The 16,910-nt window shown below is 44.5% G+C and overlaps 1 protein-coding gene across 6 annotated transcripts; it reads right to left on the bottom strand.

The window, feature by feature from the left end:
• Positions 1-2,838: 2,838 nt before the first annotated feature.
• On the bottom strand, positions 2,839-9,884 carry LOC149864097 (uncharacterized). Of its 6 annotated transcripts, none has more exons than XM_090049437.1 (2): positions 9,864-9,884; positions 2,839-5,740 (listed from the first exon to the last, which is right to left on the bottom strand). In XM_090049437.1, exon 2 carries the CDS (start codon positions 5,625-5,627, stop codon positions 4,470-4,472), a length of 1,158 nt encoding a protein of 385 aa, XP_089905563.1. In that variant the 5' UTR covers positions 5,628-5,740; positions 9,864-9,884; the 3' UTR covers positions 2,839-4,469. The 6 variants fall into 6 exon arrangements, with proteins under 6 accessions (XP_089905563.1, XP_089905560.1, XP_089905561.1 ...); XM_090049434.1 differs by lacking the exon at positions 9,864-9,884 and adding an exon at positions 9,223-9,290; XM_090049435.1 differs by lacking the exon at positions 9,864-9,884 and adding an exon at positions 8,920-9,163.
• Positions 9,885-16,910: the final 7,026 nt, after the last annotated feature.

Raw genomic sequence — 16,910 nt, 5'->3', positions numbered from 1 at the left:
TAGCTAAAAGCTCAGGCATAGTCCAAACTGAATTAAAGCATTTTTTTATATTACACAGAAAAACAATCTGCCATTTCCACAAACATAATGGATTTGGTTTTTCACCCCAAGGGCCAGCAGCAGAAATGAAGGTAGCTGGAACCTGGCAGTAACTGGAAGAAAGAGCGAGAGAAAGGAGAAACATGAAGTAGGATAGGAGACCAGGGTGGTGGATGCAGTTTTGGTTACAGGCTGTAGGATTTGCTATTTCTGAGGGGGGAAAAAAACAGTGCAGTCCTTAAATATATCATGGCTGCCGTTTCAGAAATTCAGTGGGGGCATTTAGTTCAAATACATGTCTTTCTCCTAGGACAAATACTCCTTGTTTTCTAACTTGGTTACTCCCAGCTTTACACATAAGAGGTGTCTTGGGCTAGGAACAGACATTGCTTTTTTCTCAAGAGAGATATCCCGGGATTGACATGTACACACATCTCCCTTTGAATCACGGTTTAGTGAGTGGCTGAATGCCCTACCACTTGTCAGCCAGATTTAATGATGCAATCTTAAAATAATCATTCAGATTCACGTTGTGATGTCCACGGAGAAGCTGTTAGCCCTTCTTATCCCGTGAACTTTTTTAAGGATTTAGCTCATGACAAATCTGACACTGCGAGTAGCCTTCTAGTCTTCTTGATCTTGAGCTTCCTTTCTCCTCTAGTCTAAGGGCTCTTTTCCTCACCTGTCACCAACTGCAAACCCCAGTCCTTAAATAACTTTTCCCCAGTTTTGCAAAACGAGGACTGTATTAGCAAGTTTGAATATGAATATAACATTTAACATTTTGATCATAGAGTCTCCCACTCTTTTAAGGCTTTGCATAGTAGATATTAAGTGTTATGCTAAAAAATCTAAACTATTCATTGTAAAATTCTGGTCCAGAAATCTTATGCTTATGATACCTTTATTTAGCTGTACCTCCTACTTTTTCATTAAAAGATTACTCTAGAAACTGAAGGAAATAGGTACTACCTCTCTTTTCTTCATAAACCGAGGTATAGAATGCCATTTGATACAAATGCTTATTTTCAGTTAGGTGTATGCCAAAGACAGGATCTGGAAAATATTCAAGCAGTTATATCAATGATTCCACATGGCCTTGTCTTTCTAGTTTCCAGAGGTGTTAAGTGTTGGGTGGCAGTAGTTTCTAGGATCCTAACTATTCATGTTTCCATTTTATCGTCAGGAAAACAAAGCGGTAATAATTCCCCATGGCATGCAAAAGCATTTAAAAAGGCATGTATTAAAATCTGCAGTAAAGTTCCATTAGGGTCACATCACACAAATTTGCACATACAATCATAGGAAAGCAGGGTTGAAAGGGACTGCATAAGGTCATCTAGTCAACCCCCTGTTCAAGGCAGGCTTGTCCCTCATTAAACCATCCAAGCCAAGTATCTGTCGAACCTTGAAAATTTCCAAGGATGAAGATTCCACAATTTCTCTAGGTTTTTTATTGTAGCTGTGTTGGTCTAAGGACATTAGGCAGGCACGGTTCTGAGTAGATGTTGTATCTGTTATTAGACCAACTGTGTTGGTCTAATAACAGATATCACATCTACTCGGACAACTTCTCTAGGTAACCTCTTCCGATGCTTGACCACCCTTACAGAAAGCTCCTCCTCATCTCTAACTTAAATTTCCTCTGCTGCAGCTCGAGTTCATTGCTCCTAGTTCTGTCCTCTATGGCCACAGAGAATAGTCTGTTTTCATCCTCTCTAATTGCCTTTCAGGTATTTAAAAACAGTATTACCAAACCCTCCCTCCACTCCCCAAAGCTTCTCTTCTCCAGACTAAATAACCTTAGTTCTTTAAGCATTTCCTTGCAAGTCATGGTTCCCATGCCTCTAATCATTTTTGCCACTCTCCACAGGGATCTTTCTAAACTGCCCACAACCTTCTTGTGTGGGACCCAAAACTGGACACAGTACTCCAGGTAAGGCCTCACCAGTGATGAATAGAGCAGAAGAGTCACTTCCCTTGACTTGCACATAAGGAACCATCTTCAATTAAAAAAAAATTAGACATGGTCTTCAATTAAAAAAGTTTTCAATTTTAAAAATAAACATCCCTGCATATTGCCATTAAATCAGTATATACATGTTAACCTGGGGAAAAGAGTAAATACAGCAAAGGACAGAGATAAAGTAAAGAGGACAGTAGCAAATGTTTTCCCTGATAGATACTGACATGGTTTTTACTTGGAGCACCCAACCTTTTGCCCCAGCAGGCTGAATCCTATTTTATGGCCATGCACCTATATCTGGCTATACACTGGTACAATCTAGTGTGCAACACCATGTTATCCCATGCCCATGGGGTTCTCCATGGGTCCAATGAACACTGCCACTGCTCCCTGGCTGCCTAATTTCAATACTCTTGGGGAGCCCTGTGAGCTGGATGATATGGTGACCAGGTGGATGGCAGAGGGTGGTAATATGAAGAACAAGAGAGGAGCATTAGGAGTGGAAAAAACAAAACACTTAATTTACCCATGAAAATATCACATCTCTAATGGGAACAAAAAAGTTCACACAGGGCTAAGATAGCAGGCAACTCTTTGAAATTAGGATACTAACAAACAAATTAAAACAAGTTTAAAACTGAGCAGGGACTTTATTACCATGTTCCAACACTCCTCATAACCAGGGATCCTAGTTTTCTCCAATTTAAAAAAAATCCCCAATTTTAGTTAAAAAAATAAAAAGTAACCCCAAATGCATGTTTTCCCATGATTTAAATAAAACACCACTAATATATAGATATATATAGCGATGTTTCATTTTAATCATAGAAAAATGTGGATTTGGGCTTACTTTAACTGAAAATTGGGGATTTTTTTTTAAATCAGAGAAAACCAGGATCCCTGTTCATAACATACCCTGCTACAGGAATAGCTTATATGATCATGGCTGCAAGACGACAAAATAACAGGCAGATGAGGTGTAGCTGAAATAGACTTTTACAGATTATATACTCATTAACTGAAATCCCTACCTGCTTTTACATTGTGTAGAGCTTTTTATGTCAAACGAACCAACTGCATAGGGACAGTCAGTTTTCTATAGTAATTACATCTGTCAATTTCATTCTTATTATAGGTAACCCCTGAGATTATAACTGAATGAGAAGATTATTCCTATTTTTAATTTTTTATTAGATACCATTTAGAGGAGAGAGTTACACATTCTTAGGTCTTTGAAAAAAAATAGGTTCTTACCAATAACAGCAGGTGCAGAGCTGAAATGGAGAGTGCAGAGGCAGCAGTCGTAAGAGAATACAATGAATGAGAATTTGAAAGGTAATTAAAATAGGGAGCTAGAAACCAGCAAGTTATTTATAAAGATTTTTTTTTAAATTTCAAGACAAGATGCTATAGGAAAGCAGAAGCTGCAAAGCAGGTTTTTTCTCAGATTAGCAAGTTCACAAAATAACTTCGTTCACAGTATCTCTGCAAAAATAGTCCTAGAATTTGTGATAAAATGCATGCTACCTAGCGCACTGCCTCTTCTGGAGTAAGAGATAGAGATAGAAGAAAATTAATTCAAACTACTACACACTGCAGAAACCAACAGCAAGTATTTTCCTTATTTTTATTACTGTTTTTTCTGATTTTACGTTCTCAAATATTTGTTACTGTAATGCAGTAGCTGGGCAGGGTAAAGGCTCTCCTCCAGCTAGACACAAGTGGCACAGATCCAGACAGATCATTCACATGCACCATCACAACCAGCCATACAGCCCTCTCTCCATTTACCAATATACATATATAACTCTAGTTATGTATAAACACACAATGGATCAGTATCTCCATCGGTAGGTATATGTATGCAGTGTAGATGTTAACTGTCCATTTTTACAAGTGCTGTGATGCTTTCTTTCCAAATAAAATACTTCATTAAAAAAAAGAGAATGCACAGAGATAAGGCATGGATGGGCCAGCTCTGACTGTATTATGCAGGCCTAACAATGACATCTCCAAATCCAATGCCAGAGAACAGTCACATTACAGACAGCAACACCAACCAGTTCAGAGACCATGAATGTGAAAGGCCTTCATTTAATGCATCAATCCTAGAGGCACCCCCTGGGAAAGTCCAACTAGCTATAAAATTGTCATATACCTTCAAGGGTCTTTACTTTCTACTTATATCAGTAGACTTCTGTGTGCTTATTACAAAATGGCAATGAAGATATCTCCTCTGTCAACTGCTAAGTAAGTCTGCAGAGCCACTCAGCATTGTCTTTATTTGCAGAGATCATGCAGTTACTTATGAAATGTCTTCTTACTAGGGTTATGCCAGTCAGACCTAGAGGAGAAGGCTCTTAACCGGCTTTTCTCATGGGAGTGGGAACATTTTTCAAGCAGCACGGACAAGTTTAAGTCAGATAAGAAACAACATTCCTACTAGTGCAACGTTTTCTAGACATTAAGCCGTCTTCACTTTGTGCGTGCGCTCATGTCTCCTCAAAGAGCCTGATTCTGTGAAGTCTTGAGCACAGTAAGCACAAGAATAGGGTTTTTCTCCAGTATGGATGCGTTGGTGCCGCTGTAGAGAAGCTAGACGTGTGAAGGTCCCTCCACACTCCTCACAGTAGAAAGGGCGTTCTCCAGAGTGAGTTTTTTGGTGTCTTTTCAACCTGAGCAGCTGAACAAAGGACTTCCCACATTCTTGGCATTCATACGGCTTGTCCTGCCGGTGGATCACTTTATGTTTGGACAGCAGATTAGGTTTATGGAAACCTTTGCCACATGTTGGGCAGATGTAAGGTTTAGACTGTTCTTCTCCAGGCTTTTGATCTGCTGAACATTGCTGATAGGTATCTCCACTGCTTTGGTTCCTGTGCACTGAAGAACATGGGTTCCTAACCATACCATTCCCCAAAATTTTTGAACGCTCAATCTTGTGTACATTGCGTAGGTGCCTCCAGACATCTGCTGTGCGGATAAAGCCTTTGTCACACTCTGGACACTTGTGTGGCCTGTCACTAGAATGAATGAGCATGTGCATTCGCAAGTTTGCAGTTCGGAAGAACTCTTTGCCACAGATTGGGCATTGGTATGAATTCTCTTTTGGGTGAATCTGCTGGTGTTCCTGTAATTCACTAAGGTCCTGGAAAGAGGTACCACACTTCTTGCATCGATAAGCTTCTCCAGAGATTGGGTCCAGTTCCTCCTCATCAAAAGCATCAATAAGAATGATGTTTTCATCATCCTCACTTAGTCCACCCTGAGGTTCCTCAGAGTGCTCTGAGGAATAGAGTTCCAGATCCTCATCTTCACATTGCAGGTCAAAGTTGGTGCTGGAGGTGACAAAGACCCCAGGCGTGGTTGAATTACGCTTCTGGTAATAGGTCTCGTAAGTTTCCTCCTCTTCACACTGCAGTTCTACAGGAAGCTCTTGCCTACCTGAAGTTCCAGCAGGGTTGCAGTCAGGACTGGATGGTGGTGAATAATCCTCTTCGACTTCCAGCTGGAGGCTGGCTTTGCGACCCACCCTCTCAGATGTCTGACTGGAATCATCTGAATGGTCCTCACCTGTGTCACAAGTGTCATTATCAGACTCCAAGTCTACCTCCACATCCATCCTCTGGCATCATAGAGGGCACTTACTGATGAGTAACTGTAGAGCCCAGAATACCAAGTACCTATGTCTTCTCATGATTGGCCCCTTTCATTCTCAGTTCCAATTACAGACACCTTGGAAAAGAAACAGAGGCAACTTTATTAGCTACCTTTGCATATGTTGATGTCAGGGATGGCACTAAGAAATTTGCCTACTTTCTCACCAGAGAATAACCTATTGCTTTGCTAAAAACTTGCATACAGGAAATACTTTTAACTAACATATGTAAAAGGCTGTTCAAAATATATGGGAGTCTCTTCTGTCTTACCACAAAACAGATATATATATTTTTAAATTCAGACATGTATCTGGATGTCCCAGGGGCAACCAGTTCAAATACTCAGTTCTCTTTATGTTTTGCACTTTATGCTTTCACTGTCTTTGTGCTGCTCACCCCCCGCCCCTCCTCATGTAAAAACCTTTCTTTCAGGACTTCTTCATACCCAGCTTGCATTTATACAAATAAGACTTCTGTTAATTCTGCATTTTAATCTCTTCCTATTAGTCCCAACTTCTTGTCCTGGAATCTAAAATTATTTTCTCTCTTCCCCTCATAACAATTATACTAAATAAAATATTTGCCTATCTGTGGTGTGTTTATCTGAACAAACTACATTTTATTATTTATTCACTGTTAATTAGGTTCTGACACTTTACAAAAAATCTTGGGAGATACAAAAACAGAGCTGTACCCTCCTACTTTGAGAATTCCCCAAAGATACAATCTTTCCTTGCTTGTCTGTACAAATTATACTTCATGCTTACACAAATTATGAAATAATTTAAAGTGCATTCTGTACAGATTGGCACCCCTTTTGGCTATGTAGTTTCTTACTGCATCATTTGGTCCATTTCTTTTAGCACTGCTTTGCAATTTACACAGAGTCCCAGTCTATCCTAAACAAAAAACCAACGTGTTCCTTCTTTAAATATGAGCTGGAATGAGATATTCCAACTCCTAAAATAGAAGGTTGACTAACTCCCAGAGGACAACCAAGATCCCCCACAGGGCTCACCCTGTCAGAAGATTTATATTAAACTCGGGGTTTTTTGCTAGAGTTATTTTTCGTGAGTGACACTACAAAGATTTGTAATTATGGGCTTTCTCCATGACATTTCTTATATAATATACCAGCAAATTTCAACTGCAGTAGGGAGACTACAAAGCTGTTTCTCTAGCAATGAACAGCTGAGAAAGTGGATGGGAATAAAAGAAACTGCAAAATCTCCTGTCATTTATTCTCAAACATGGAGGTACAAAGATGCAGTCTGTTTTCCTTAACTGCTTTTGGCCCATCATCATAATTCTCATTATTGTGAACCTCTCCAGGATCTTCTAGACCAAGGTGGCCAACCTACATATAGCATGTGTGCCATACCTGGCACAGGCAGCCTCTGTGCGGCACACAGCAGACCAGGGAATGGACAAGCAGCACAGTGGCAGATAGGACAAGAAGCAGAAAGTGGAACAACAGATTGGACAGAACATAAGGAAAGAAGCAGAAAGCTGAGCAGCAGATTGGGTAGTAGAAGGGATTTGAGTGGGACTTGAGAAGGATATGAAGCTAACTTGTGGCCTCCAGAGTCCCATCAGAAATGCTGGCCCCCACTGTTCTAGACCACTGGGTCACAATCACCTGACATTACGGGGTGAGCACATTTTGGAACAATTAACGAATTGAGAAAAGGAGGGGTAACCTGGAGGTATACTTACAAAAAATTAAAGCCAAGCCACATAGAGACGGAAACAGTTTGAGGAACTAAAGAAATGACTAGAAAACTATGGCCAAGTGACAGTGAGCTCGCTAGCACGAGTACACTGTTTTCTCAAACTGCAGTATTATCCTTCATGTGCAGGTTTACATGTTTAGCTGCTTTCCAAGGCAAGTACTTCTGAGCTCATCTTGCCAATAACCACGGTCTGAATCCAACAGGTCCGTTTATGAGTTGGGTCCGAAACTATTAAGGAATCTTTAAGGACCACCTCTGCCAACTTCATAAAGAGTAAATTCAGTCACTTCTGCACTAACTTTTTGGAGTTATGGGGAAGGGATGTAAGGGGAGAACATTTTCTTCCTAATGTAAGTACACCTTTGAGATGCTTGTTTTTAAAGCCAAACGATGTACAACTACAACTCTTTAAGAGGCTGAGAAATTCTTATATGCTAAAGGGTTATCACCACATTCTTGGTTTGAATTTTTTAATAGCACAAGTATTGGATTAAATGGTGGTTAATTTAAACAGGATGGGCATATAGTTACATTACTATAATCAAACGGAATTTCTTTTAGTTTTCCCCCTAGTGGAAATATCTACAGAGAAACAACTTTTACTAGGAATAGGTATTGGTTTTCTGAATGACTGAACATACAGAGATTCCCCCAGACTACAGACTTCAGTTTCAGAGAAACGTTCTGACTTCTCTTCTACCTGCCCTAAGACTTGTCCTGCTGCCTTTGCACCTTCTTTCCATTTCTGACATTCCTTGCCCGCCCCTTTTAGAAAAGTCGTGTGTCCCAGCAGCAGGAATCTTGAGCTACACCCAGACTGCTCATTTAACCTACTCTCCATCAGAAATTAGCAGGAATTCATCTGTGGGTGAGGGAGGGGGCAGAGTACCCACATCCACTGTGCAGTTTCTTGCACTTTCCTTTGAAATATCAGCTGCAAGCTCCTGATGGAGGCGGTAGCTAGGCTACACGAATGAGGAGGTCTGATCCAGCACTGCAAGTCTCATATTTACTCCTAACACATAACCTTCACTGTCACCCCAGCAGCACTTTGCTTGCGGAAGGTACTTTCCCCGTCGATGAATGCTTTCTCGTATGTTCTTCCTCCTCCTTCCTTTCGTCCTAGCCATCTCCCCATTTCCTCTTAATGCTTTTGATCCAAATCCCACCAAAAGCTGTTGACTATGCTATTCATAGTCACTATTCATACTATGCTATTCGTTTTCTTCCAGCTTAAAAAAACCCCAAACAAACCAAGCCTGTACTTTAGGAGGCAAAACCTACTCCAAAAATAGGAGCTTGAATGTTTTTCTACCCTCCTTCTTTGAGGCCAGGCTCACCCAGTGCACATTTTCTCTGTCATCAGTCCCAAGCTACCTGCAGGGACATCCCCCGGCTGTATCTGCTTCTATTTGCGTGGAGTGAAGGGCGAGAACCTAGCAGGCACTGCCAGCGCATCCCGCTGCGGGACTCAGCTTTCTTCCTCCCTCCCAGCCCTCTCCCTTAGCCTGTCAATCCCCACCTGCTACAGCAAGACTGCTCCTTCCCACTCGCCATCCGTCCTCTTCACCAGCCTGCCCATGGGATCTTGCCACCGCCCGCCCCAGGTGCAGCCTGCCTACAACAGCAGCCCCTACTGCTGCCTCAGCCCACACTGGCACAGGGAGGGGGGCTGCCCGTGCCATAGGTCAGCTCAGCGCCGCAGTGCCCCTGTCCTGACCCCTGCATTCAGCACCCCCGCCCTGCCTGCTCAGGACCCGCACCCCCGCCCTCAGCAACCGGGCTCGGCCCCGGGGCTCCCGCATGCAACGAGGGCGGCACTCACAGCCCATCCCGGCCGGCGGAAGCCATTTTCTGCCGGGACCATCTGCAGGAAGGAGGAAAACAGCCCCCCTCCCACCCGCCGCTGTGAGTGACAGTGTGCGGGCCGCCCCCAGCCCCCAGCCCGGCGGACAGCGCCGTCCCGCCCCCGGGGTGACGCATCCACTGCCTCAGCCCCGCCCCCGGGGTGATTGGCAGGGCCGGAGACCTGCCGCGTCACACTGCGCGGGGGGTGACGCAGAGGCACCGCCCACTCCTTCTGACTGACAGCGCTAGGCACCAACCCCCGCGATTGCCAGCGGCCCCGCCCCCTCGGGGCTCACCCCGCGCCCCGGTGGCAGCGAGTCTCGGCCCCGGGCCGGCCCGCACCTGCATCGTCCTCCGTCGCGCATCCCCGGGCGCAGAGCCGCCCCCACAGCCCTCCAGAGGGCCCTGCTGGCCCCTGCCCCACTGCGGCTCCTGCAGCTCTCGGCCCTGCAGGGCTGGGCAAGTCCTCCCGCGGGGGCCGCTGCCCCGGCGCCGCCCGTACAGGCTCTTCAGATGTCACCGTAACACGTTAGAGGTGAAAAATCGTGAACTAAAACCCAAACATCCATCGTGACACAATTAATTTTGCTTCAATAAGTATGTTGTGTCCTGGTTTACCTTGTTCTGAGTCGTGTGTCTAGAGGCGATTGCATCATCACTCACAAAGTCTAACCCTTGTGTGCTGCGGGGGCGGGGAGGTTGTGCATGGTGGCGCAGAAACGCCCGCAGCCAGGTCCCAGGAGCTGCTCGGGAGGAGGGAGCCCCTGCAGCAGAGCTCACCCGGGCAGTGCAGTGTGGGTGCAGGTGCAGTTCACTGCCCCCATGGTGCTCCCTATAGAGCCAAGCCCTGCCCACTCCTACTAGGGGCAGCCTGTGCCGTGCTCCTGCCTGAATTGGTCCAGGCCCCAGCCCCAAGCAGCATGCACAGCTTCTTGGCAGGGCTACTCCTGGTGTGACAGCAGCCTCCCAGGTACTACTCAGGTCCTGCCTCCACTGGCTCATCCTCCTGCCTGTGCTGCGCTGCTCCAGGCAGGGGGAAGCTGCAGCTGGGTGGCTCCTGCCCCAGCACAGGGGACTCCAGCTCCAGCTCTCAGCTGCCTTCTACCCAGTTGGTCACCCACAGGTGGCTGCTCATTGTGCGGGGCAGGAGTGAGAGCAGGAGCTGAAGCCCTGTGCACAGGGCTGGAGCTACCTGGCTGCAGCTTCGCCCCCAACCCTCAACCTGGTTGGGCATCTGCTGCCCAGCATGCATCCCCACAGCCACCGTCACTTCTCCATACAAACTGCCCAATACTAACTCACTTCCTCATACTAACAGGGGCAGGAGGAGGCAGAAGAGGAGCCAGTGGAGGTGGGGAGAGCTGGATTTAATGAAGTACCCGAGTTGCCTGGGAAGCTGTGCATGCTGGCCAGGTTGGGATGGGCAGGGGTGTGGCATAGGCTACCCTGGGCAGAAGCAAGGAGGCCTCAGCCCCATGTGGAGCCACGGGCTGGATACAAACAATTGGCAGGCACTAGCCTATGGGCTGGAGCCAGTCAGTTGGCAGGTCAGTCCAGCCTGCAGGCTCTATTTTCCCCACTTCTGTCTTAACCACTGGATTGTCTGCACTTTAGCACTCTAAGAGTCACAAACAACTGGTAGGGGAGCACGGGGCGGGGTACATGCCCCCCTCAGTGGTGATGAGTTAGGGGTGCGCGGGGCTGAGAGTTCCGGTGCAACTGCTGACTGGCCGCGCTTGCCGCTTAGGCGATGGGCAAGGGGAGCAGGCAGGAGTACCGTTACCCCCCCTTCAAGCACTGGCCGGGGAGTGGAGTGTCGTTGCACTCCTGGAAGTGGCCACAGTCACTCCTTGAAGCGGTTGCAGTGATTGGACATGGGGGGACCTCCCCTTTCAGTGGGATTGGCGGCAGGGGACCTCCCCCCCAGTCAGCAGGATTGCTGGGGACATGTGCCCTCTCCTAAGGCAGCACCAGTCACCCATTCCCCTCCTGAGATTCACCCCCGACTTGGCACTGCTCAGGATAGGGCAGTTTTTTTGCCACATGTTAGGAGGGGCACTAAGCTGTGGCACAGAAGTATAGGAGTGGATATAGGGCTTTTGTCCCACGCCTGGGCCCTCCTGCAAATTGTGACCTCTCAGACTCGGGATGCACCAGTCACCCCTGTTAAGAGTGTTGTTAAGCACTCATGTAGTTCAAAGTTATGCTCCTCCAGGGCAGGATTATCTCTGATGTGTCTACCCAGCTCCTGTTCTTTTAAGGTGTGGCCACTTCCCATAGATGTGCCATCCTAGCTGAAGTCCTCTAGTATCTCAGTATCTCTCAAACCCACACCAGTAGAGCAGGGATAGAAGCCTGTCCTGGCTCACCAGCCCTCTAGGCTACAGACAGACATTACATATAAACCAGTTTAAGTGATCAGAACCTGGTTTAAACCTGCAACAGAACAGGTGTTCAGTGCACATAAACCAGTTTGAAAATGGCTGAAACCAGTTTGAGATAAACCTGGTTGAAAGTAGTATCAGACTTAACTGATTTGGGTCAAACTGGTTTATGCAATGTCTGTCCCAGACCCCTTGCTGGTTTAGGATAAATCAGACTCCCCCAGCATCCCGGCATGCTCTCTGGGCTGGGCTTTGTGAGGCTCTCTGATCCACAGTAGGGCTGGCCCCTCCCCTCTGCTCACTGGCTGCAGCTCTGGCAGAGACTTACAGGCACAGAGCATCTGCCTGGCTTCTCCATGCTAAGCAGGGATTATTCCCCACTCCCCTCTGCCTTATGCACACACTTCAGTATTAGCTAGCAGACCACATGCTGGCTACAGTCAGTGCTGTGGGAGAAGACAAAGGCCAAGCTAATCAATAGGTAGCTTAAAGTCCTTCCTTAGAAGAGCTTAGTTTAAGAAGAGCTCCATTAGTTAATGGAGAGAGGCTTTGTTTTCTTAATGGGTTGATAAACACTGAGTTAGGGGTGATAAACATTCCCTGCTGGGTAGCTCAGGACATGGGAATAATAAGAGCATCCTGCTTGGGCCTGGCCACACCCCTCTCACCTTGCTCTGTGGAAGTAAGGGGAAGTCTGCTATAGCATCCCCTGGCTGAGCCACTGCAGGCATGTGCCTGCATTTCTGGAATGAAAAGGGAATGTTTATCCACCTCCAAATCAGTTCAAGCATTGCAAGTGAGACTAACCTGCAAAGATTGAATCAGTTCAGGCTCAAGCTTTTTGAATGTCTGTCCCTAGCCCTAGTAGCAACTCACAGCTACAGCTCCTATTCTTGGCCTTGCTCACCAGGCATCTAGTGGCAAGTCACAGATGTGCAGGTGAGGGACAGGCAGAGAAGGTTTCTAAGATAAGGGTGTGACTGCTTCAAACTCCAAGGTACCACAACACCAATCAACATTTGTATAGCTCGCTGCATAAGGTACAAGGCCCTCACACGCTGAGACCAGATCCTCACCCATGACCTGACAGAACCAGAGGCAAACACAGCCACATGCACCCTGCCCAGTAAGGTATCTGACAGTAAGAGAAATTTGTTTTTTATTAAAACTAAAAACAGACTGTCCCGGGTTTTAACTCACAGCAGAACAGGCAGGGACAATCATTTACATGTGCAGCTTGAATGGCATGTACCTTGAAGTAGCTTTGATTGTCTCAGGGCAAAGTATTAATCTGGATACTTCACAGATACTTAAAGTGGGAAAATGAACATATACACCTGTAGCATCCCAGGATAAAATTCTTGAATAAATCAGTTGTCTGTTTTAAGCAATTAAGAAATTAATCAATCAGATCTTTATATTTAATTAAACATCAAAACAAGCAATCTCTCTACCCCTCCACAAGCACGCACAAGGAAGATAAGGTATTGTCTGCCCTGTATTCTTAAAAGTAAATTAATGGCTCAAAAGGACATAGTAGACTTCATTTGATACTGCTGTAAGGCAGAACCAATGGAAAACAAATTAAATCTGTAAAGTCTGTCAAACGCTAGGTGAAAATAAACAGGATATATATACACAATGGGATAAAAGATGTTGAGGAATATTTCATATAATTCTATTATATGCCTTATTTCCCTGCACCTCAGCTTAACCCCTTGTTAAAAAACAATCCAAAGTTTTTCAGGCATTTTTAAAAAGCACAGAATGAAGTAAAACCTCAGAACAATTTGTACATAAAACCCAGAAAAGCAGGTTTAAATAGAGCACGGTTACCTTTCAAAGACAGAATACTCTATACAGTTCCTTAGGAAAAACAAATTTTCAATACACACATAGAATATTCAAAGCCAAATTCATCATACTATGAGTAATTTTTAAACAAAAGCTTACCAACAATAAATCTGCTGGTGTTCCTTTCACCACTTTGTTACTCTTACTGCTACATTTTTCAAATGTAAAATTTCAACATAATATTTATACTGCTATACTTTAGCACATGCACATAAGTACCCCAGTGATTTTTTTTCTAAAATTATTTCTCAGTCTCTAGCAAAGTGATTCTCAACCAGGGTTTCACAGCGGGTTTTTCTGACCCCTGGATATCCTGCAGGGACAAAAAGCAAAGTAGTGCAAGCATGGGCAGCACTTCCTTGCAGCATGGAAAACATCTGAATGTGAAGTATGTGGCACCGCAGACGTATCTGCTGTGCCGCATACTGCACGGCCGCATTTATCTGGACACGGCCAGAGATTTCAAACAGGAGTCCATAGTGTTAAAAACATTCTGAGCTCTGTTGCTCTTCTGAAGTCTTTGCAAGAGAAAAATTACTATCATTTTTTTTCTAAAGGGGAAAAAAAGTGAAAATGAAGAGCCAACATTTTCCAAAAGGTGCCTTGAGTTTACCAAGGGGTGTCTTGCTCTAGAGTATGGCCATAATATGCAGTTGGTCTCAACTAGATCCTAGATTTTGAGAAGAGTAGCAGCGTCTCCAATCTCTCCAACTGCTTCACAGTTATTAGAAACTTATAGCCCAAAGTCTCCATAGCAGTAACATTTCAGACACTGGGTTCTTAACAAACTAATCCTCAATTGCTGATGAAGCAAATTTGCAGTCTGTATCCAAATACAGACCTTGAGATCAAGTCCACACGTCTCTTAGTCCTATATTAATCAGTTTTGTAGTCCATGTGGCTGCCTTTATCATAGAAGTTATAGTAAATCTCCAACAATACCTCTGGAAAATACTCAGATGGGAAGATCACTGCACGAACACCAGAATTCTTGCCGAAGCCAAGGTTACCAGCATTGACTTGGTGATTCTCAAGCACAAACTTTGCTGGACCAGACGTATATGGATGCCTGACTCCCAGCTCCCAAAACAAGTGCCCTATTCCCATCTTAGTAACAGCCTGAAATCTCCCAATGGCCAGAGGAAATTCTACAAGGACACATTGCAGGCATACCTCAAGACAATGGATGCTGACATCAAGACTTGGGAGGAGCTGGCTGCCAACAGACCACAATGGTGTTACAACATCAACCAAGCAGCAGCCTGTTTCAAGGTAAAGCATCTTATCCTTGAAGCAGAGAAAGGAGAGTAGGGGAAGGAAAAGGAGAGGAAGCCAAGCCTGCAGCCTACTTTCCCATGCAGAAAGACCTATAACTTCTGCAGATGGATCTGTAGCTCGAAGACTGGACCCTTAAGTCACCATCAGCGAACTATGGTAGAGATCATTCTCAACTTGATGGATTGCTGAAAATGACAATAGTAAATTTAAAAGGAGGGGTGCCCAATTCTGCTCTTTGTTTGGTTTGCTTCAGTTTCTGGAGGATGACTGGGTATGACCTGCTGACCAGTTTACCCACTATGCCAATTTTCTCTTAAGAAATACAAGCCTGGTGACAGTCACAGCCTAATTCTGGATATTTCTGGTCTCTTCTAGCTGACTTGCCCTCCCCTATGTTCTGCAAAAACAGTTTATTCCAGCTAAAATACATATCACTTTTCCCTTTATTTGATCCCCAGTTAAATGCAGCAGTTTAAAGCATGTGAATTATATAAGGAGAACAATTAATTTTTTCTAGGAAAAAAAATTAGTAAAACAAACTAACTTCAGGGTTACCTTTCTCAGAATACAGATCAGTGAGCTACCAAAGCTAACAGAGCAGACTGCAGAGCCAGGACTCAGTACTAAACCATCTCAGAGGTATGCTGCCTGCGTTATGCATATGAGCTGTCATAAATGTCTCCCACATAAGATACTGTCTGAAGTAATCTCCACCTAATAGAAATATTCTGCAACATACGGACTTTATGGATCAACCTTGAAAAAAAATAAGAATAATAGTCTTCCCCCAAAAAAGCTTTGTAAATCCAATACAATAAAATTGTTATTTTGGAGAATGTAGAGTCAGAACTGGTTAAATTATATATAGCTGAACTCGGTTAAGGAATAGCAGACTGTCTTTGTAGTGCTAGAAGAAAAAAAATGCTTGCAGGTCTTGTGTGGGATAAAAGAAGCCAGTGGATAAATAAGATACTCTAATAAAATTACTACTGAAATTATTTGACAGCATAATCTAACCTTTATATAGGAACAAAGTCTGGGGCCTGATCTTAAAAGTCAAATTCATCAAAAGGCTGAAACTTGTACAGAAGCCCTGCAGCTTCAGTTCTGCAAGCAAGGAAAACTCACCCAATAACAGCTGCACTGCAGAACTGAAATGCCCTCTCTAAAGCCATGTAGAAAAATAAGTTCTGATGCCCCTTCTAAGAAAGCAACATCTATACCCTCAACAGCAAAGCATGAGAAGAATAAAAGTTACAGCCAACTGATGGTACTTTGCTCCAGAAACACAATATAATTGACTGAGCCTGAAATGACCCGCCACTTCAGATTCTACCAGGCAGTCAGGGGCTCCATCACCTGTTGCAGGTGCCTCTGGTAGGCCCAGTTTGGGATGTCACCCCCAGCACATTTTCTATCAGTTCTGTCTCTGAAGAAGGGTAACTTTAAACCAGGGCTGTCCAACCTTTTTGAATGTGGGGCCAGATCATGAACTTTTTATCACCCAGTGGGCCAGCGAGCCATATTCAAAGACCTCACAGGAAGCGATATCACATCAGGAAGTGATGTCACATGACCTTTGACACCAGTGAAGTTGCAGGAAGTGACAATAAAATGGCTCTGGAAATGTGGTGTAAAATCCAAAATAAAAACAATATAAAAGCAACAATGAAAGAATACCAAACACTCAACTAAGATAAACACTTTCACTTCTACTCACTTCTCAATGAATGAAAGAAGCATAATGCAAGGTGACAGATGAAATGTGGAAAAGATACCAGGCAGAGTGGAAACTAATCAAAGCAACAAAATATGGGCACTTTTGAGAATAATCTTCAAGAAGATTTTTGTTTATTGCATTAATAACTTGGTAGTAACACATCTTTAACAAGTTGAACCCCCAATTGCCTACAAAGAGAAACAGAAGCAAACACAATCCAAACACTGGACAGTATTTTTACAAAGATTACTTTTACCTGCTGCTGAGGGGAGAGAAGTGTAGCTGCCTCCCTCCCACATGCCCTTGCCCTGCTTCTTGGGAACAGCAGGGAGCAGACAGCAGCAGCACCAGCCGGGCTGATGATGCAAAGGACTTCCAGTGCTGCCGTGGCTATTTTGTTTTATTCCTCCTGAGAATGAGCAGGGGAGG

Source organism: Crocodylus siamensis, chromosome 5, assembly GCF_052110815.1.
Source record: "Crocodylus siamensis isolate JL-2025a chromosome 5, ASM5211081v1, whole genome shotgun sequence".
Lineage (NCBI taxonomy): Eukaryota > Metazoa > Chordata > Crocodylia > Crocodylidae > Crocodylus > Crocodylus siamensis.
Note: the sequence above shows the minus strand (reverse complement) of the source record. Positions and strands in the feature narration are given on the sequence as shown.